The sequence below is a fragment of the Piliocolobus tephrosceles genome, chromosome 17, assembly GCF_002776525.5.
Source record: "Piliocolobus tephrosceles isolate RC106 chromosome 17, ASM277652v3, whole genome shotgun sequence".
NCBI classification, from domain to species: domain Eukaryota; kingdom Metazoa; phylum Chordata; class Mammalia; order Primates; family Cercopithecidae; genus Piliocolobus; species Piliocolobus tephrosceles.
This window is the reverse complement of record NC_045450.1, coordinates 5037811-5058845: the sequence shown is the minus strand read 5'-3', so window position 1 is coordinate 5058845 and position 21035 is coordinate 5037811. Positions and strand designations below refer to the sequence as shown.

Genomic DNA, 21035 nt, shown 5'->3' with positions numbered 1-21035 from the left:
GGGCCTCAGCCTCTCGCCTCACACTGAGGACCGATGGCTGAAACATGCGGCTTCACAAAGAGTGAATCGCCAGCCCCCCAACAAGCTATGGGACCCCTCCTGGGATAAAGACTCTGGCCCAGTGTTCCCCACTCTGGGCTGCCCATGCCCCTGGGATCCCTGGAGCTCCACCTGGAATTTGGGGCTAGACTCAGCACCCTCCTGGAGCCTCAATTTTACCCCTACAGTAAAGAATTTAAAGCATTATTCTTGGATGAAAACTAATGCAGATCCATCAAGAAGCAGGGTGCAAAATCATACGTGCTTTCATAAAATGCAAAACCCTGAAGAAACTGCCTGCTCCGCCTCCAGACCTTTTTCTTCATTTCTGCTGTGGCATGCATACCGCATGCCCAGATGACAGGCAGCTTCCCCCAGCCATCTCATTCTCATGATAAACCCACAAGACTGGGGCTCAAGTGGTTCCCATTTAAAGGATGAAGCACCTGAGGCTCAGAGAGGTAAAGTGATTTGCCCGAGGTCACACAGCAACCAGGAAGTACTGGAGGTCTTAACCATGATACTTCCCTGTCTCTCTGAAAGCAACAACTTGGGGACAGTTGTCTAAAGGCACCCTTTTAGAATATTCTAAAATATTCCCATGGAATTCTAGGAGTGAGGGGAGGCCCACATGAGACGGTTTAAGACTCCCCTTCTCCTCCCCTCCAGGTGCTCCAAAAAGTTGAGCTTCTGTCCAGGGTTTCATTGGAAGGAAAAGCCCTGCTTCAGAAGTGGAGTTAGAGACGCAGAGCTGGGCACTCCTCATACCCTAGTGAGGGAACTCCAACCATGCCCATGCTGGGGCCCCACCCCCGGAGAAGCTGACCCAGCTGAGAGACAAGAGCCCAGGCATCTGCACTGTTAATCAGTCCCAGGGCCCTTCCTGCCCAGGCCCCGCCCCCCGGCCCCGCTCCCGAGCCCTCCTACCTGAAGTCCTCAGAGGCGAGCACCTCATAGTAGTAAAGAAGTTTGCACTTGGGGCCAGGGCTGTGCAGAGCCGTCAAGACATCGTCCACTCCTGGGAGGCTGCAGGCCACACTGCCAGGGGGGCTGTGCATTTGCCACTGGAGCAGGTAGACGCCGGGCCACCGAGTCACATGGGAGCCCTGAAACACAGCAGCCCCGCCCTGAGGCCCTGGGTCCTTCTGAGGACAGGTCGAGGGGGCTGAGCCTTCGTGGGCTTCTCATCACCAGGCTTGGAAATTGGGGCTCTTCTTGCTCTGTCCCTTTCTCCCGTCCACCAGCAAATCCTGTCAGGGCCTCTGGAAGTCATCCTTGCTATTACCCCTGTATCCCTGGGACCAGAGCCTCCCTCTTAATCTGGGAAGGAGCTGACGCCTGGCGGGGGTGCAACCTCAGGACAACAGAGGTGCTTAAACACCTGGATTTTGTGGGGTTTTTGCTCTGCTGAGTGGGATTTGCAAACCAAGGGGATTAGGAGAGGGATTTGGGCCAGGAGCTGACAGGCGCTTAGAGAGAATTTGTGGAGGGGTCAGGGAGAGTGAGAAAGGGAAGTGTTTGTTTTTACAAGAAGAGCCATTTTGGGTTGCTCTGGGTTGAGAAGTTCAGTGGGACCCAGGGGCGGCCGTGAAGGACATGCAGGACAGTCCTCCACCCTCTCCCCACCGGGAACTTCGGTGACATCGGCAGCGTCTGCCAGTGCTCATGGAGCTGGTGCTGCATGTGCATGTGTCATTTGGGGAGTCAGAGTGACGTCCCACCTGCAATGCTGGCCTCCTGGAGAATGTGGGGGTCAACAGGGGCAGCCCATATTCCGGTTACACATCCAAGTTCTGTTCCAAGACTATAGTTTTTTTTTTTTTTTTTTTTTTCCTGAGACGGAATTTCACTCTGTCACCCAGGCTGGAGTGTGATGGCACAATCTCAGCTCACTGCAACGTCCACCTCCCGGGTTCAAGCGATTCTCCTGCCTTAGCCTCCCAAGTAACTGGGATTACAGGCACATGCCACCATGCCTGGCTTATATTTTATTTTATTTTATTTTGTATTTTTAGTAGAGACAGGGTTTCACCATGTTGGCCAGGCTGGTCTCGAACTCCTTACTTCAGTTGATCCACCCGCCTCGGCCTCCCAGAGTGCTAGGATTACAGGCGTGCGCCATCGTGCCCTGCCTAAGACCTACAGTGTATTTTGTATCAGTTCTGAAACCACAGTGTGCATCAAAAATCTTGACTACTGACCTCAGAACCTTAGCACCTCCCCTTCCATCCAAACTAACTTCTAGCCCCTCCCCAGCACTCATGCTGCCCTCGTGTCCACCTGCCTTCTCCCTGCGGCTTCAATTTTGTTCTTTCTATTCCTTCCACCTGGAACATCATCCCCTCTCAACCCCTCCCAGATCCAGCCACAATTTAAGCTCTCTATCCATACTGAAGCCACTTGAATGTGTGCAGGCACCCTAGACTTCAAATTTCAACACGCTTATCCTTCCTCCTGCACGAGTTAATGCAGTGGGTTGAACAGCGTACCCCCAAAATTCATGTCCAACCAGAACCTCAGAACAGGATCTTATTTGGAAATAGGGTCTTTGTGGTTAAGGATTTAGGGTGAGGTCAGCCATGGTGGCTCACACCTCTAATCCCAGCACTTTGGGAGGCTGCTTGAGCTCAGGCGTTCAGGACCAGCCTGGGCAACACAGCAAGACCCCGTCTCTACTAAAAATACAAAACTTAGCTGGGCATGGTGGCGGGCACCTATAGCTCCAGCAACTCAGGAGGCTGCGATGGGAGGATCGCTTGAGCCCAGGAGGTGGAGGCTGTGGTGAGCTGTGATCATATCACTGCACTCCCAACCCCGTAACAGTGTCCTGATCATGGATAGAGTGAGACCCTGTCTCAGAAAAAAAAAACACCAGATTTAGAGTGGGGCCTAAACGCGATGGCTAGTGTCCTTGCAGGAGAGAGGGGAGATGTGAGACTCAGAAGAGAGACAGACAGAGAAGAAACCCCTTTAAGGACAGAGGCAGAGATTGGGGTGATGCATCTACCCGCCAATGACACCCAGGATTGCCAGGGGCCATCTAAGGCTAGGACAGAGGCGTAGAACGAACCCCTCCTTACAGCCTTCAGAGGGAGCAGGGCCCCGCCAAACACCTCCCGAGCGGTTTTGGACTTGTGACCTCCCGAACTGTGAGACAATAAATTGTGGTTGTTTTCGGCCATGTAGTTCGTGCTAACTCATTACTGCAGCCCAAGAAACAAATACAGTTAGATCCTGTAAGGAGTCCCATTTCTCAGATGGGGAAACTGAGGTTCCAGACCCTGTGCTCCTCCCCAAGACACCAGCCGCCTCTCAGCAGAGCACCCTGTGCTTTCTCGATTTTGCATGGGCTGCCGTTGGGCACATGAGCACTTCATTACGTGAGACCCTGTGTGTCTTTCCTCTGCCCTGTCCTGCAGGTTCCTGAGGCTGGGGACCAACAGCCCAGTTTGTCCTCCGCTGTATCCCCAGAAGCCTGGCACGCGGTGGACGCCCAGTGCTGCTTGGCGAGCGAATGAGTGGTCCAGAGAATGCAAACCTGGATGCTCTCCCCTTCCCGGCAGACGAGGGGAGCCTCCACACGACTGTAATCCCTGCCCAGGACCCAGCCTTTGTCGATCAGCTGCCCGCTGGCCCTGGTCCCTGGCTCCCGGGCGCCCGGCCTGGGCACCTTCTTGGCATGGTACAGGCTGAACACCACGTCCCCTCGCAGGATGTCAAAGTCCCAGGTGATGACCGACTCCCCTTCCAGAATCTCCACAGCCACCTGCGTGGAGACAGGCGAGGTCTGAGAGTCACAGCCGAGATGGGAGAGCTGGGGTTGGGAAGATGGAGGCAGCAGGGACTGTGGGTGCCCCTGGGGTCTCCTCTCCCAGGCCACACGCTCATTCCTTACAGGAATACCCTCCTCGCCTTAGTTTTCTCCTGAGACCTCACCTGCAACAGATCACTGGCATAAGAATCCTCATCTCGGCCAGGCTTGGTGGCTCACACCTGTAATCCCAACACTTTGGGACACCAAGGCAGGTGGATCACTTGAAGTCAGGGGTTCGAGACCAGCCTGGCCAACATGGTGAAACCCCATCTCTACTAAAAATACAAAAAAACCACAAAAAACAAAAAACAGCCAGGCGTGCTGGCTGGCTCCCATAATCCCAGCTACTCCGGAGACTGAGGCAGGAGAATCACTTGAACCTGGGAGGAGAGAGAGACAGAGAGGCCAGGTGCCGTGGCTCCCGCCTATAATCCCAGCACTTTGGGAGCCCAAGGCAGGCGGATCACCTGAGGTCAGGAATTCAAGACCAGCCTGGTCAACATGTTGAAACCCCATCTCTACTAAAAATACAAAAATTAGCTGGACACAGTGGCATGTGCCTGTAATTCCAGCTACTTGGGAGGCTGAGGCAGGAGAATCGCTTGAACCCGGGAGGTGGAGGTTGCAGTGAGCTGAGATCGTGCCACTGCACTCCAGCCTGGACAACAGGGCAAGACTCCATCTCAAAGAAAAAAAAATAAGAATCCTCATCTCAAGCTGTGTTTTGGGGTCACCTGACCTAAGATGACAGACCCCTAGCCCAGTGGGCCCTCCCCGGCCGGGCCCAGGCACCTCATGGGGGGCTCCGCGGAGCACACTGGCTGAATGGTAGGTCTCGCTCCACTGCCACAGCTGGTCCGTGTGCTCCTGCTCCTCTTCTGTCATATAGAGGGACTTGGGGACCAGCCCTCCTTCGGGGACATTACACTGCAGGTCAGAGATAAAGGGGAGCGGGTCAGGGCCAGTCGAGGTCTGGCTGGCCTGACCCACAGGAGGGTGCTAAGTGATCCCCGAAGCCGTTCATAACAGCAGCCTCTTACTGAGTGGGCTGTGGGCTTCCATGACCCCATTTAATCCCCAGGTCCACCCGTGCAGTGGAGACTATTATTCTTCCCGTTTCACAGAGGACGGAATGGAGGCATGCCCAAGTCACGCCACTTGCACACAGCAGAAAGTGAGTGTGCCAGGGCACAAACCCACGTTCATCACAGCCCCGTGCTCATGTCCCTTTACCCTGTGCTGGACTGACAGCCAGGCTGGGGCCTCTGCACACCGCAGCCCATAGCAGCTGCCTCTCCCCCTCAGAAGCGGGGGTGGAGCAGTCACTGCACTGAAATTGACAGATTTCCCCAAACCAAAGGCCCCCTGGATGGGCAGGCCTTGGCAGACCCACCTGCCACCACCAAACAATGATTCCCCCCACCCCGTTTCACTTGTAGAAACACTGGGATTAGCAAGCAAGGCCACTGTTCAGTGTCCTTTCACAAGCCACTCTCAGATCTGCAGAACCGTTTGCTAAAAATAAGCCGTGTGTGCCACGTATCACAAATGGAGAGAACAGACAAGCCTGGAAAAATTCCTAGGAAAAGACTTTTTTAAAATCCAGCAATGATGCAAGTTCACTGTTTGGTATTTCTGTTAGAAACGAAGAGGGCCCGGGCCACTGGGGGCCATATGAGATGACGGGGTTGTGACCTAGGGTCACCCCAGCCTGTCATTTCATCTCCAGGGGAGGCACTAAAGAGGGCTTGGACACTGCCTCCCTTGAAGGGGGATCCTGATCGTCTCAGGCTGTGTGACTGTGGGTTGCAGACTAGTCCCAGCTCCGGGGTCCAGAGCTGCAGAGACATTTGAGTCACCTCCCCTGCAGTGAGTGAGCAGGTAAACTTGTTGCTGCTTGGCAATGTCTTTGATGGGAATACAGAATGGGTAAGCCTTTGACTGGCCTAGTCTTTAGGCTTCCAGAAACTTCTACCTCATTCACTATGTTTGAAGGACCCAAAGTAAGGCCCAACCTCAAAACAGCACCACCTCTCTTTGAAGCAGCTTCTAAAGCAAGCCCTGTGGCTGCTGAGAGCCAGCAAGACCCCTGCCAGGCAGAGCGCACATGCCGCACCCAGCCCCCTCCACCTCCCAGCCCCACTCCAGGAATCCCAGCCTCCCAGCCAGCCGTGCCACCTCCTCGAGCCCAGCTCTGGCTGCGGACGTGGAAGCCTCACCACGCTCTCTCCCCCAAGGAAGTCAGGGATCACTTCTCTATCCAGATAGTCCACAAGCCCTCCGGGTCCCTGGTAGTTGCTGCCACTGTAGATGAGGAACTTCCGCCGGGTGTTCTCGTTGATGAAGGGGCTGATCTGAAACCACGACATAAGGCAAGATGGATTTTTTTTTTTTTTTTTTTTTGAGACGGAGTCTCGCTCTGCCGCCCAGGCTGGAGTGCAGTGGCCCGATCTCAGCTCACTGCAAGCTCCGCCTCCCAGGTTTATGCCATTCTCCTGCCTCAGCCTCCTGAGTAGCTAGGACTACAGGTGCCCGGCATCTCGCCCGGCTAGTTTTTTGTATTTTTGGTAGAGATGGGGTTTCACTGTGTTAGCCAGGATGGTCTCGATCTCCTGACCTCGTGATCCACCCGTCTCGGCCTCCCAAAGTGCTGCGATTACAGGCTTGAGCCACCGCGCCCGGCCAAAATGGATATTTTTTTTTATTGAGATATAATTCATACAACATAGAATTAATCATTGTAAAGCGCCCAGTTTGGTGGCTTTCAGTGCACTCACTACATTGTACAGCCAGCACCTCTACCTGGACATGTTCATCACCCCAGAAGGAAACCCCATTCCCACCCCACAGTCACTTCCCATCTCCCCTCCCCCAGCCCGGGGCAACCACCCATCTACGCTCTGTTTCTGTGGATTTGCCTATTCTGCGCGTTTTTTGTTTTTGTTTTTGTTTTGGAGACAGAGTCTCGCTCTGTCGCCCAGGCTGGAGTGCAGTGGCGCCATCTTGGCTCACTGCAACCTCCGCCTCCCAGGTTCAAGCGACTCTCTTGCCTCAGTCTCCCGAGTAGCTGGGATTACAGGCTCCCACCACCACGCCTGGCTAATTTTTGTATTTTGATTTTGTACTTTTGTATTTTCACCATGTTGGCCAGGCTGGTCTCAAACTCCTGAACTCAGGTGATCCATCCACCTCAGCCTCCCAAAGTACTAGGATTACAGGAGTGAGCCACCGCGCCCGTGCCTATTCTGTACATTTCATATAAAGGAGATTGCACAGTACATGGACTTCCCCGTCTGGCCCCTTTCACTGAGCATCATGTTTTCAAGGTCCCTCTGTGCTGCAGCATGGATCACTGCTTCCTTCCTTTTTTTTCTTTTTTTTTTTTTTTTTTTTGAGATGGAGTCTCGCTCTGTTGCCCAGGTTGGAGTGCAGTGGCATGATCTTGGCTCACTGCAAGCTCCGCCTCCCGAGTTCATGCCATTCTCCTGCCTCAGGCTCCCGAGTAGCTGGGACTACAGGCACCCGCCACCACACCCGTTTTTTTTTTTTGTTTGTTTGTATTTTTAGTAGAGACGGGATTTCACCGTGTTAGTCAGGATGGTCTTGATCTCCTGACCTTGTGATCCACCCGCCTCGGCCTCCCAAAGTGCTGTGATTACAGGCATGAGCCACCGTGTCCGGCCGCTTCCTTCTTATGGATGAATGCTATTCCATTACATGGATGGAACAGTATCCCACAGTTTGTTTATTCCAGCTGGGATCCATTTTAACACTGAGCTCTAAGCCACATGTTGATAAACAAGGAAAGAAGTGGGAGAGAGAGAAGGAAGGAAGGAGCCCTTGGCATGGCAGGAAACAGGCCAGTTCTACAGGGAATGTCACAAGCAACAGATGGATGAGGAACCTACAATCCTCCCATGTGGGGTCCTCTCCTGTCCCCAGCCCCACTGCCCTCTGTGCTGGGCCCTCTCCTGTCCCCAGCCCCACTGCCCTCTGTGCTGGGCCCTCTCCTGTCCCCAGCCCCACTGCCCCCTGTGCTGGGCCCTCTCCTGTCCCCAGCCCCACTGCCCCCTGTGCTGTGCTGGGCCCCAGGAGGCTGAGGCTGACCCCCCAGTAGCTCCCTGCCCCCACCCCCGGCCCAGCTTTCCCCAGGATTCTGCAAGGACATTCCCTCCTCTTGGGGGTGGCCAGGCTTACTGCAGTCACTGGTGCTTGGGGTCTCACCTTCCCCTGCCCACACCTCTGCAAGGAACCCCTTCAGGACACCCCTCATTTGAGCCATCTGGGTGAGGTCCACATCCAGCCAGGACCCCGGCCGATGCGCTCGCACTCCCAAAACCACCCCAAACAGCAGGTGAACTTAATTTTCCCGGAGATTAGGACAATTAGGGATAAAAAGCTTCAGAAGCAGCTCCTGCTGCCCAGCCTCACCTGAACAGAGCCTTGAAGCACCCACAAAAGCTAGACAACTTCCTGGCCCCCACCCTCCCCTGCTAATGAACCCTCCATGGGTCCCTACTGCCCCGGGACAAAGTCCCATCTTCACCATGGGCCCCTGTACATCTTCCAGCCTCCTCAGGTGCCGTTGTCCCTTTCACTCCTCTTTGCTCAGTCACCCTGGACTGTTTCTTCGATTCCTCCAAAACATTAAGCTGCATCCAGCCTCCAGGCCTTTGCTCACGCTGTGCGGCGGCCGGCTGCACCCTTCTCTTGCATGTGTATGTGTGCACGTGCACACCTGCATGCACACGTGTACCCACCGGGTTACAATATAAAGTATATTTCAGGTCAGGCTCAGTGGCTCACACCTATAATACGAACACTTTGGGAAGCCAAGGCAAGAGGACCGCTTGAGCCCAGGAATTTGAGACCCACGCTAATGGGCATGGGGGTTCTTTCTGGGGCGACAGAAATGTTCTGGGATTGGCTAGTGGTGACGGTTGCTTAACTCAGCGAATACATTAAAAACCACTGGGGTCTATACTTTAAAAGTGTGAGCTTCATGCTTTTGAGTTTCATCTCCAAAAAGTTATTAAATGAAATGAAAGAGGAAAAGAGCAGAGCTGCTCGCAGAGGGGCCTCTTCCCATCCCACGCACCCACCCCCGGGGAAGGGCCTCGCCCAGGTTCCAGCTCTTACCAGCGTCCAGAGCACGGGGAAGACGCGGGGGGCTCGCACGATGAGCAGCCGACCCAGGGTCTCGGGGTAATTGTCCTCAACCACCTCAATCATCCGCAGCAGGGCCTTCACCCCCGGCCGCCACAGGTGCCGCATGTTGAGTCCCTCCAGGTCCAGCAGGCAGGTCCAGGAGCTGTGCAGAAACGCACCAGCTCCACCTGGCTCTGCTGCCTCCCAAGGCCACCAACAGCCGCCCCACAGGGCATGAACTGGGAGGCTCTGAGAGTCAGGGCTGTGAGCAGAGCGGGGGCTTCTGCCACAGTAGGGAGCTCATGCGGTGAAGAGGGACAGAGTGTGGACTTCAGGGCTGAGCGCCCAAATTCAAGTCTCACCTCCACCCCTGAGGGTTTGGGTCAGGGCCACAGACCCACTTCCTCACAGGACAGTGGCAAAGGTAGTAACAGTCCCCATCTGAAACAACTGCTGTTAGGATCGAGTGGGATGGTATGTACAAAGCTGTCTGCAAGGACGGGCACACCGCATGCCCTCAATTAAAACTGGTTATCACAAGTGGCCATTTAGGCCTAGCGTTCCACTATTGGAACGCTAAGCGTGTGGGAGTTATTTCTATCCTACTGCTCACCAAGGTCTGATGGCAAAAATTCAAAAAATTGCAACCTCAAGCATAAATGAGTTAATTGTTGAAAAGATGCTAACTACTAAATAGAGCAGACGTGCCGAGAGCATGCACTCCACAGTCAGATGGCCAGGGTTCAAATCCCAGCTCTGCCACTTGCTGTGTGAGCTTGGTCAAGTCCTGAACCTCTCTGTGCCTCCGTTTCATTAGTACTCATTCATTAGGAAAATAACTGTTTGACTGCAGTGGCTGGTGCCTGGGAACCTTTCCCTCCCAGATTGTTTCCTTAAACCTGTGCATACCTCTCCAAAGCATTCCTTCATAACACCCCCTCATTTGAGCCATCTGGGATGAATTATGCTTCCAGCCAGGACACTAATGGATTGATTCCCAGTCCCACCCCAACATACGTGTCCTTAGAAAATCTCTAGAGATAGGCCGGGTGCAGTGGCTCACACCTGTAATCCCAGCACTTTGGGAGGCTGAGGCGGGTGGATCACAAGGTCAGGAGATCAAGACCATCCTGGCTAACATGGTGAAACCCTGTCTCTACTAAAAATAGAAAAATTAGCCGGGCGTGGTGGCGTGTGCCTGTAGTCCCAGCTACTTGGGAGGCTGAGGCGGAGCTTGCAGTGAGCCGAGATTGTGCCACTGCACTCCAGCCTGGATGACAGAGACTGTGTCTCAAAAAAAAGAAAGAAAATCTCTGGAGACCAGCCTGGCCAAGGTGGTGAAACCCCATCTCTACTAAAAATACAAAAATCAGCCAGGCGTGGCAGCAGGTGCCTATAATCCCAGCTACTTGGGAGGCTGAGGCATGAGAATCACTTGAACCCAGGAGGTGGAGGTTGGAGTGAGCCAAGATTGCACCACTGCACTCCAGCCTGGGTAACAGAATGAGACTCTGTCAAAAAAAAAAAAAAAAAAATCTCCAAACAGCAAAGGAACTTTAATTTTCACAAAGATCTGGATACTGGGGGCTGAAAAGCTGGAACAGCAGGTCCTGCCCGCCCGTGTCTCACAGGGCTGTTTAGGAGGAGGAACTAAATCAAGGTGCTTAGAAGGGCACCTGCTACACATCAAGTGCAAGATCCATGTTCGCATTATTTTTAAACCGTTATTATTTTTGAGAATCAATTTTTAAAAGCCACTTTACAGGCCGGGAGCAGAGGCTGACGCCTATAATCCCAACACGTTGGAAACAAAAAAACAAAAATTAGCTGGGCATGGTGGTGCACACTTGTAGTCCCAGATACTTGGGAGTCTGAGGTGGGAGGATTGCTCGAGCCCAGCAGGTCAAGGCCACAGTGAGCTGTGATTGCACCACTGCACTCCAGCTTGGGTGACATAGTGAGAGCCTGTCTCACAAAAAAAAAAAAAAAAATCACTTTTACAGAAGAGGAAGCTGCTGCTCAGAAAGGTTTGCCGCCTTTGGGGGCGATGCCACCATAAGTACTGGCTCCAGGAAACAGCTCGGGAACAGAAATGTGGGGGAGTCAGAGGACAGTGGGTGCCTGCAGAGGACACTGGGTGCCTGGATGTGCCATGACAGAGCCAAGGCAGAACGCGTTGTGGAGAGCTGATCTCAAAAAGCAAAGTCAAGGAGACTGTTGAGCAGAGTGGGAGGATGAAGTCTTCGAGCCGGAAGCTGGACAAGACCCCAGCCTCAAATCCAGCTCTGTCCTGACCGGTTCACAAGCTTCTGTGGGGGCCACCGCGCTGAGTCTCAGTTTCCTCATGCATAAGAAATGGGGATGCTTATGGGCCCTGCCTCAAGACCCAGAAGACCACTATAGAAACTGGGGGAGAATGAGGGCCCTGGCACGCTGCCTGGCATAGCACACACGCACGGTGGACCCCTCTTCATCCCTCGTCTTTGCTGTTTAGGGGGGATTTGTCCCCAGCCCAGGTTCTTGCCTGATGGGACGGCCCAGCTGCCTTGTGCTCCCCTCACACCGCTTCTGTCCTTCCTCATTGACGGAGAGAACCTGGAAGGGAGACAGTGCTCCTGAACACCCACCTCGCTGCTCCACCCCGTGCAGCCCTTCCCAGGCCCGGCCCTGCCACAGGGTCCAGGAACGAGACCCCTGACTCACGTGCCGCAGCAGCACCTCCTCCCCCACAGCCTTCATCAAGCCTTTGGTGTCCATCTGGCCCAGGCGGAGGATGTAGAGGGGACGGCCGTCTTTGTGGATGGGGCCGAGCAAAAAGAAGAGCCCATTATTTAGAGGACTGCTTACGACGGGGCAGGTCACAGCTGCAGGGGAGGGCTTCACCTCCTCAGGCTGCAACCCGCCAAGGCCCGATCCAGCCTTCACTTAACTAGCACCCTGCCTGCTTCCAAGAGGGGCTGACGCCACTTATTTTGAAAGGCAGAAAAACAGAAGTGTTACAAGGAGGACAAGGGCCAGCGCAGTGACTCACACCTATAACCCCAGCATTTTGGGGGGCTGAGGCAGGAGGATTGCTTGAACTCAGGAGTTTGAGACCAGCCTGGGCAACATAGTGAGATCCCTTCTCTACAAAACATTTTCATTTATTTATTTGTTTATTTATTTAAGACAGAGTCTTGCTCTGTCGCCCAGACTGGAGTGCAGTGGTGTGATCTCGGCTCCCTGCAACCTCCGCCTCCAAAGAAAAGCCCAAAAATGCAAGGTTCAAGTGATTCTCCTACCTCAGCCTTCTGAGTAGTTGGGATTACATGCGCCCACCACCACACCTGGCTAATTTTTGTATTTTTAGTAGAGATGAGGTTTCACCATCTTGGCCAGGCTGGTCTCAAACTCCTGACATCAGGTGATACACCCACTTCAGCCTCCCAAAGTGTTGGGATCACAGGCATGAGCCACCGCACCCGACCCCATAATACTTTTTGTCAACCAATCAATACATAACCTTGTTTTATGTGGGGTTTTTTGTTTGTTGGTTAGTTGATTTGTTGGTTTTTGAGACAGTCTCACTGTATCACCCAGGCTGGAGTTCAGTGGAGCAATCTCAGCTCCCTGCAACCTCTACCTCCCAGGTTCAAGCAATTCTCACACCTCGGCGTCCCAAGTAGCTGGGACTACAGGTATGCACCACCACGTTTGGCTAATTCTTTGTATTTTTAGTAGAGACATGGTTTCGCCATGTTGGCCAGGCTGGTCTCGACCCCCTGGCTTCAAGTGATCTGCCACCTCGGCGTTCCAAAGTGCTGGGATTACAGACGTGAGCCCACCGTGCCTGTCCTCTTTGTTCTTTGAGACAGGGTCTCACTCTGTCACCCAGGCTGGAGTGCAGTGGCATGATCTCGACTCACTGCAGCCTCAACCTCCCTGACTTAAACAATCCTCCCGCCTCAGCTTCCCGAGTACCTGGGACCACAGGCATGCAGCACTATGCCCAGATAATTTTTTTGTATTTTTTGTGGAGATATGGGTTTGTGGCGGGGCGGGGGGGGGGGGGGGCGTCTCACTAGGTTGCCCAGGCTGGTCTCGAACTCCTGGGCTTAAGAGATCCTCCATCTTTGGCCTCCCAGAGAGCTGTGATTACAGGTGTGAACCACTGCACCCAGCTTCTGTTTCTATTTAAGGACACTTGAATGTATGTTGCTGATCTATCAGCGTTGAACTCATGGCCAGCAGCCCTGTAGCTGGTGCCTATCTGAAGCTAGTGGAGCACTCTGGGTGTTTTCTGCATGGAGCACGTAGCCACTTGCTCATCCTTAGGTAAAGCTAGGTGCACTTCTGCACTACACGAGGGGGCATTTTAAACAGCAAAGTCACCAAAGAAAAGCCCAAAAAGATAAGAATGTGGCATTAAATAGGCCACAAGAAGGACACCGTTTAGGGTATGAGAACTGAAACAAGAAGGCAGGAGCCGCGTCGTTCAACTTCAGCAGACAGCGTGTGTGACAAGCGACTCCAATACTTTGCCACGCTGAATATGTCTGAGCATGACTGAAAAAGTTCTGTGAATACTGATTTGGGGGTTACAAGTAAATTTCAGCAATAAGAGGAGTTCATAAATATGGATTCCATAAATAAGGAAGATTGATCGTGCATTAACAGAAACCATGCCGGCCGGTTCTTTAGGAGCGTCCAGCGTTTACCCTACTTGATATAGAGGAATGTTTAGATGAAGGACATTGGAAAGTGTGGTAGGCACAGGTTTCAGTGGCAATTTAACTTAAAAATCCAGAAACTATATTTGTAATGGGTTGAATCATGTCCCCAAAACTCATATCCATGGGGACATTAAAATGTGACCCGTGCCTGGGCGCAGTGGCTCACTCCTGTAATCCCAGCACTTTAGGAGGCCAAGGCGGGCAGATCACTTGAGGTCAGGAGCTCCAAGACCAGCCTGGCCAACATGGTGAAACCCCATCTCTACCAAAAGTACAAAAATCAGCCAAGCATGGTGGTGCACGCCTGTAGTCCCACCTACTCAGGAGGCTGAGGCAGGAGAATCGCTTGAACCCCGGGGGGCAGAGTTGCAGTGAGCTGAGATCACGCCATTGCACTCCAGCCTGGGTGACAGAGACAGACTCTGTCTCAAAAAAAGAAAAAAAAAGGGACCCTGCTTGGAAATAGAGTCTATGCAGGTATAATCAGTTAAGGATCTCAAGATAAAATCACACGGATTTGGGGTTAGCCCTAAATCCAATGTCCTAGGGTCCCTATGACAAGAGGTGTGGACACAGAGACACAGAGGGGAAGGCCATGTGAAGAGAGAGGCAGAGACTGGAGTGAAGCTGCCACCAGCCGAGGAACACCTGGGGCCACCAGAAGCTGGAAAAAGCAGGGAAGGATTCTCCCCTAGAAGTTTCAGAGGGAGCACAGCCCTGCTGATACCTTGACTCCAGACTTCTGGCCTCGAGAACTGTAAAAGAACACATTTCTACTGTTTTAAGCCACCAAGTTTGTGTTAATTTGCTACAGCTGCCCTCGGAAACGTACAAAATTTATGCACCTGTTACGTATACAATCGCAATTATTGTGAGTAATGGTGGGCTCCCTCAGCCCAGTGGAGAAATGTTTCTTAAGACGCAGAGCTTTCCAGCTCTGATTCTTCCTAGCTAGGTTATCACTTCAAAGCATTTCTAGATGCCTGGAAGAATCAAAAGGAAAAATAATAAGATGTTAGCATGACGCATGGCGTTTAAAGTGCGTTTGGGCTGAGTGCGGTGGCTCATGCCTGTAATCCCAACACTTTGGGAGGCTGAGGCAGGCAGATCACTTGAGATCAGAAGTTTAGGACCAGCCTGGCCAACATGGTGAAACCCGCCTCTACTAAAAATACAAAAAAAAAAAAAAAAAGTCAGATATGGTGGCAGGTGCCTGTAATCCCAGCTGCTGGGGAGGCCGAGGCAGGATAATCACTTGAACCTGAGAAGCGGAGGTTGCAGTGAGCTGAGATGGCACCACTGCACTCCAGCCTGGGTGACAGAGTGAGACTCCATCTCAAAATAATAAATAAATAAAGTAAGTGCATTTGGCAGTGCCCAAAGTATGCCCTACACATGATGTGGGTGGATGCACGCACCTATGTCCTGGTAATGCCAGCCCCCTGCATAGAACTCCTCCAGCAGGGCAGGGGGTTGCCAGGTCTGAAGGAGGAGGTCCACCTGGTGCTGCTTCCGCCAACTCAAGGACTGGCACAGCATTTCCCGGGCCTTGTCCAGGTGGAAGTCACGCGCCCGCAGGAACCGAAGGATATGCTCGTCTTTGGGAATCTGAGAGACAAAGAAGTAAAAAGCCCACAGAACGGTATCCCCTGACCCGGCAGATAAAATTGCAGAACCAGCCGGGGCAATATAGTGAGACCCCATCTCTACAAAAAGTACAGAAATTAGCCGGGCGAGGTGGTGCACGCCTGTAATCCCAGCTACTCAGGCGGCTGAGGCAGGAGAATCGCTGGAACCCAGGAGGTGAAGGCTGCAGTGAGGATCACACACTGCACTCCAGCCTGGGTGAGAGTGAGACTTTGTCTCAAATAAATACATAAATGAATAAGCAAGAGATAATGTGTCAGCATTATCATCTCCCTTCTCATCACACTTCATTTCGCCTTTCCTTCCCGCACATGGAGGCTGAGTACCAGTCCTTGCCCGTTCATCTGCTGCTCCAGGGTACCCCCTGCACCCACCTTGCCTTTGTGGGTCTCCTGTAACCAGTGCCGAAGCTGGATAAGGCAGCTCTCCTGCATGGGCGTGAGGTGGCCCAGGCACCTCTCAATGTAGTCCGCGTCCAACTTGTCCCCTTGGAGAAGAAGGGGGAACTTCAGGATAAGAGGGAGACGCCGCGTCTCTTTACCAAGTGGTCTGTCTGCCATTCCTTACTGGCTCCCTCACTGACCCTAAAATGTGGTTCCAAGCCAGGCTGAGCCCCCACCCCAGACAGCAGCTGCAGGCACTCTGAATGCATTCATTTCTCCAGCCCACGTCCAAGGGCATTCTGAAAACGCATCATTGGGCAAACCTCGATCTCACTATGAGACGGGATTTCTCCTCTTTGACCCTGGGAATTGAAGACAATTCCCACCCCCTGGGGATGTTCTAAGGATTCTTCACAATATGGGCTCACACTCGCTGCGTGCTCAGAAGCCACCTGGTCTCAGTGAGCTCTCCCCACACCCCTGTGAGGCAGGCGTCACTATTATCCCCACTTTAGAGAAGATAAAACTGCCTCGCGCGGTGGCTCACGTCTGCAATCCCAACACTTAGGGAGTCCAAGGCAGGAAGATCACTTGAGGTCAGGGTTTTGGGACCAGCCAGGCCAACATGGTGAAACCCGGTCTCTATTAAAATACAAAAATGAACCAGGTGTGGTGGCGCACACCTGTAATCCCAGCTACTCAGGAGGCTGAGTCAGGAGAATCGCTTAAAGATGGGTGATGGAGGTTGCAGTGAGCCAAGATTGCACCACTGCACCCCAGCCTGGGCAACAGAGTGAGACTCCGTCTTTAAAAAGAAAAAAAAAAAGGAGTGAGAGATAGAGAAAGAGAGAGAAGATAAAACTGAGGCCTACATGGCACATGTATACATATGTAACAAACCTGCACGTTGCGCACATGTGCCCTAGAACTTAAAGTATAATAAAAAAAAAGAAAATGTAACAAAAAATACTTTAAAAAAAAAGGCAATATACCTAAAAAAACAAAAAACAAAACAAAAAAAAAAAACACAGGCCTAGAGAGGTGGAGGAACTTGAATGAGCAAATGCATGCTGTGTGCCCAGCATAAAGGAGGTGGTCGGTGGATAAACGCCAGTTCTCTTTGCTTTCCGCCTGCTCAGGTCCCATTGTGGGGCTTTGACAGACAGCAGCTTTTGACAGAGCCTGGACCTTGCAACACAGCCATGCTGTCTCTTTAGCAGCCTGGGAACCACAGGGAACACTCCCACTTGTCCCCCACCCCAGTTGGGCGGTTGCAGTCAGAACATTGCCAGTGTGCAGAGGCCAGGCCCCAAGCCTGAGTCCTGTTGCCCGACTGTTAGCCATGAGGGTGGCAGATGCTGGCATGCAGTGGCCTCTCGGCATCTCAGCAGTGGGCGGAGACGTTACACAAAGCAGCAGCCTCCATGGGCAGAACCAGTTCTTTGTGCACAGACGGCCAAACAAGAAAACAGGCTGAATGAATGGCCAGCAGCACCCCTAAAACAGAAAAGCCTACAGTGGGGGGTCACGCCAACTATTGCGCCAGGAGGCACCTGGGTAAACAGAGGCAGGAGAATGTTGGCAGAGAGGTGAATTGTTCAGACCTTGTGTGGTCAGAGGCAGAGATGCTGGAAGCAGGGACAGAGTGGGGATGGGATGAGGGAGAAACACGAGGGAGCCCGGAGCTCCCAGCATCCTTCCGGCCTGGGGCAGATGTGAAGGTTTTTTCTACTTCTGAGCACAAAGAGTCAGTGATTCAGGAGAGGGCAGAAGGGGCAGAGGATGTCCTCTGCCAGCCACCCTGAGTGCCTGCGCTGCTGGCAGACAGCACAGATGGAGAAGGAAGGATGGACCTGTGGAAAATGGGAAAGGTACAGGCGACAAGGCCACAGACAGTGTGCACAGGACGGGGCAGAAGGCACTGTTGTTTTAAAAAAAAAAAAAAAAAAGTCGGGCGCGGTGGCTCAAGCCTGTAATCCCAGCACTTTGGGAGGCTGAGACGGGCGGATCACGAGGTCAGGAGATCGAGACCATCCTGGCTAACACGGTGAAACCCCGTCTCTACTAAAAATACAAAAAACTAGCCGGGCGAGGTGGCGGGCGCCTGTAGTCCCAGCTACTCGGGAGGCTGAGGCAGGAGAATGGCATGAACCTGGGAGGTGGAGCTTGCAGTGAGCTGAGATCCGGCCACTGCACTCCAGCCTGGGCGACAGAGCAAGACTCCGTCTCAAAAAAAAAAAAAAAAAAGTGCATGTACAACAGCAGCCAGCCAGCACACACAGCTAGTGCAGGATAAATACTTGTTGCATGTAATTCCAGCACGTTGGGAGACCAAAGCAGAAGGATCACTTGAGGTCAGGAGTTTGAGACCAGCAGGGGGCCAACATGGTGAAACCCCATCTCTACTAAAAGTACAAAAATTAGCCGGGCATGATGGCGCATGCCTGTAGTCTCTCAGCTCCTCGGGAGGCTGAGGCAGGAGAATCATTTGAACCCGGGAGGCGGAGGTTGCAGTGAGCCAAGATCGTGCCACTGCACTCCAGCCTGGGTGACAGAAAAAAAAAAAAAGAATAAATACTTGTTGCATGAATGAACTCCGTTCTTCCTAAACAGAGCCCCAGATGTATTATTAGTTTCATGGCACTGCCACCCAAGTATGTCAGTCAGAGAAGTCCCTGCATGGCAGTGGCCCTAAAGGAAAAATGTTATCAACATGAGTACACATCTTACACATGGCTAGAACTGGATTTGTGGTGTACATACAGTTTGTGTCCTAAGATTTTTCCTTTTAACATTATATCGTGAACATTTTCCATGTCCATAAAAGCCTGAACTGTGACAAAAGGCTAGTTGCTTTCATATACAAAGAGCTCTTACAAACCAATAAGAAAGCAATGGGCAAATAAGAAAATGGACAAAGGACAAGAACAAGTATTCATTATTTAAAAAAAAAAAAAAAAAAAAAGGAAAACGGTCGCTAAACATGAAAAATCATGCCTGATCTCGCTCACAATGAAAAAACTGGTCACTAATCAACCAGTGACCACTTTTATTGCCTTTCAGAAGTTTGAAATGTTTACGAAGAGTTTTCTGGGGAGCTGGGGTGACGTCAGGAATAGATGCAATTACACACTTTCGCTGGGAACAATGATTAGTACAACCTCATTGGAAGCCTAATGGTTAAATCTACCAAAATTTTACTTGCATGTAAACTTTGAACCAGCAATTCCACTTTTAAAGTGTTAGCCGTTGTATATACTTACATACTTCTCATAAATTCTTAAGTCCTCACATGTACCATGCTATTAGTATTTTTAAAAACTGAAACAACCTAAATAGGGTTGTTTCCTTCAGTAGGGAACTAGCTAAATAGACTAATTAAAATAATCAAGGCCAGGTGCAGTGGCTCACGTATAATTCCAGCACTGTGGGAGGCCAAGGCAGGTGGATCACCTGAGGTCAGGAGTTCAAGAACAGCCTGGTCAACATGGTGAAACCCCCGTCTCTACTAAAGATATAAAAATTAGCCAGGTGTGGTGGCACATGCCTGTAATCCCAGCTACTCAGGAGGCTGAGGCAGGAGAATCGCTTGAACCCAGGAGGCGGAGGTTGCATTGAGCAGAGATACTGCCATTGCACTCCAGCCTGGGTGACAGAGTGAGACTCTGCTTCAAAAATAATTAATAAAAAATAAAATAAAAGTAAAAATAAATTATGTACACATGTTGACCTGTGCCTATATAGTCCCATTTACTCAGGAAGCTGGGGCAGGAGGATCATTTGAGCCCAGGATTTCAAGGTTACAGAGAGACACAATTGCACCACTGCACACCAGCCTGGGCAACAGAGCAAGACCCTGTGTCTAAATAAATAATATTTATTAATAAATAAGTTATGGTGCAACCACACCATACTATGAAGTATGAAAAGAAGACATAAGCACTGATACAGGAAGTTTTTCAGGCAACATTACTAAGTGGTAAAAAAGCAAAATATCAAATGGAATATATATGTTCTCATGTATTCAACATAAGACACACATGTATGTATGCAAGTATACACATAGGTGTGTGGGTATATACACATATTATGTCCATATATACACCTCAACAGTTCCAGGACATAGAAACACAAGACCATTGTTAGCCTCTAGGGAGAGGAAAAGAATCTTACTTCTTACACCTTCCAAGCAGTTTGAATTTTCTTCTACCATGATCATGCATTACTCATATAATTTAAAACAGCAATAGCAATTGTAATAATTAGTAAATTCGTAATAATTGGTAAGTTAGTAAATAGTAAAACCAGAGAAAGAGGCAATGTCAAGGCACCAGAGGTTAATTCCTGATCTAGAAATAAATGAGTTTTTGCCAGGCGCAATGGCTTATGCCTGTAATCCCAGCACTTTGGGACGTCAAGGCAGGCGGATCACTTGAGCTCAGGAATTTGAGACCAGGCTGGCCAACATGGTGAAATCCTATCTCTACTAAAAATACAAAAAATTGGCTGAGCGTGGTGGCAGCTGCCTGTAACCCCAGCTACTTGGGAGGCGGAGGCAGGAGAATCGTTTGAACCCAGGAGGCAGAGGTTGCAGTGAACCGAGATCGCGCCACTGCACTCCAGCCTGGGCGACAGAGGGGGATTCTGTTTCAAAAAACAAACAAACAAAGACAAGACACGAATGGGTTCTGCTGTTGGACCAGGATGGAGAGAGGGAGAAGCAGTCAGTGGAGGCAGGAGGCTGTGTTGTTCCAAGATCCAGACCCATTCCCAGGGGGATGGGAAGCAATTCTCCCCAACACGCCCAGAGCCCCCATGGAGCAAAAGGACCTGCAGCAGCCTCCTGGGGCTGACTGGCCTGGGCTGCACCACCTACCGTCCATACTGACCGCCTCCAGAGTGGGGCCCAGGGCGCTACCGGGCCCGTGGGCCTCCATGGAGCCGGGGTCCCTCGGTCCAGCCTGGTTGCGGGCATCCTCCTCACGGACCGGGGCAGGCGTCCAGCGGGGAATGTGCGAGGTACCCTGGGAGATGAGCTCATTCAGGTAATGCTCAATCACCTCCTTCCCCTGGAAGCCAGAGAGACCCAAGACACATGAGCATGGGGCAGGATGGAGGGGGGTTACCGGGTCACCTCAGGGAGTCACCCCCAACTGGCTCAGGTCTCATGACACGTGGCTATTGAGCAGCTGGATGTGTCCAGTCGGGATGGAAAAATGCTGCGAGTGTCCAACGCCCACCTGATTTCCAAGGCTTGGTACCAAACAAAGAATGCAAAATAGCTCAGTAATA

At 51.8% G+C, this 21035-nt stretch overlaps 1 protein-coding gene across 1 annotated transcript in view; it reads right to left on the bottom strand.

The window, feature by feature from the left end:
* The window catches only part of SEC14L5 (SEC14 like lipid binding 5), a 63414-nt gene that overhangs the window by 6854 nt on the left and 35525 nt on the right, over positions 1 to 21035 (bottom strand). The window contains exons 6-15 of the mRNA XM_023225795.1: positions 20620 to 20812; positions 15735 to 15847; positions 15132 to 15321; positions 11705 to 11793; positions 11526 to 11596; positions 8993 to 9164; positions 6073 to 6207; positions 4646 to 4780; positions 3578 to 3805; positions 967 to 1145 (exon numbers count right to left, since the gene is read on the bottom strand). Of these exons, the coding sequence (XP_023081563.1) occupies positions 967 to 1145; positions 3578 to 3805; positions 4646 to 4780; positions 6073 to 6207; positions 8993 to 9164; positions 11526 to 11596; positions 11705 to 11793; positions 15132 to 15321; positions 15735 to 15847; positions 20620 to 20812 (1505 nt within the window). The remainder of the gene's footprint in view (positions 1 to 966; positions 1146 to 3577; positions 3806 to 4645; positions 4781 to 6072; positions 6208 to 8992; positions 9165 to 11525; positions 11597 to 11704; positions 11794 to 15131; positions 15322 to 15734; positions 15848 to 20619; positions 20813 to 21035) is intronic.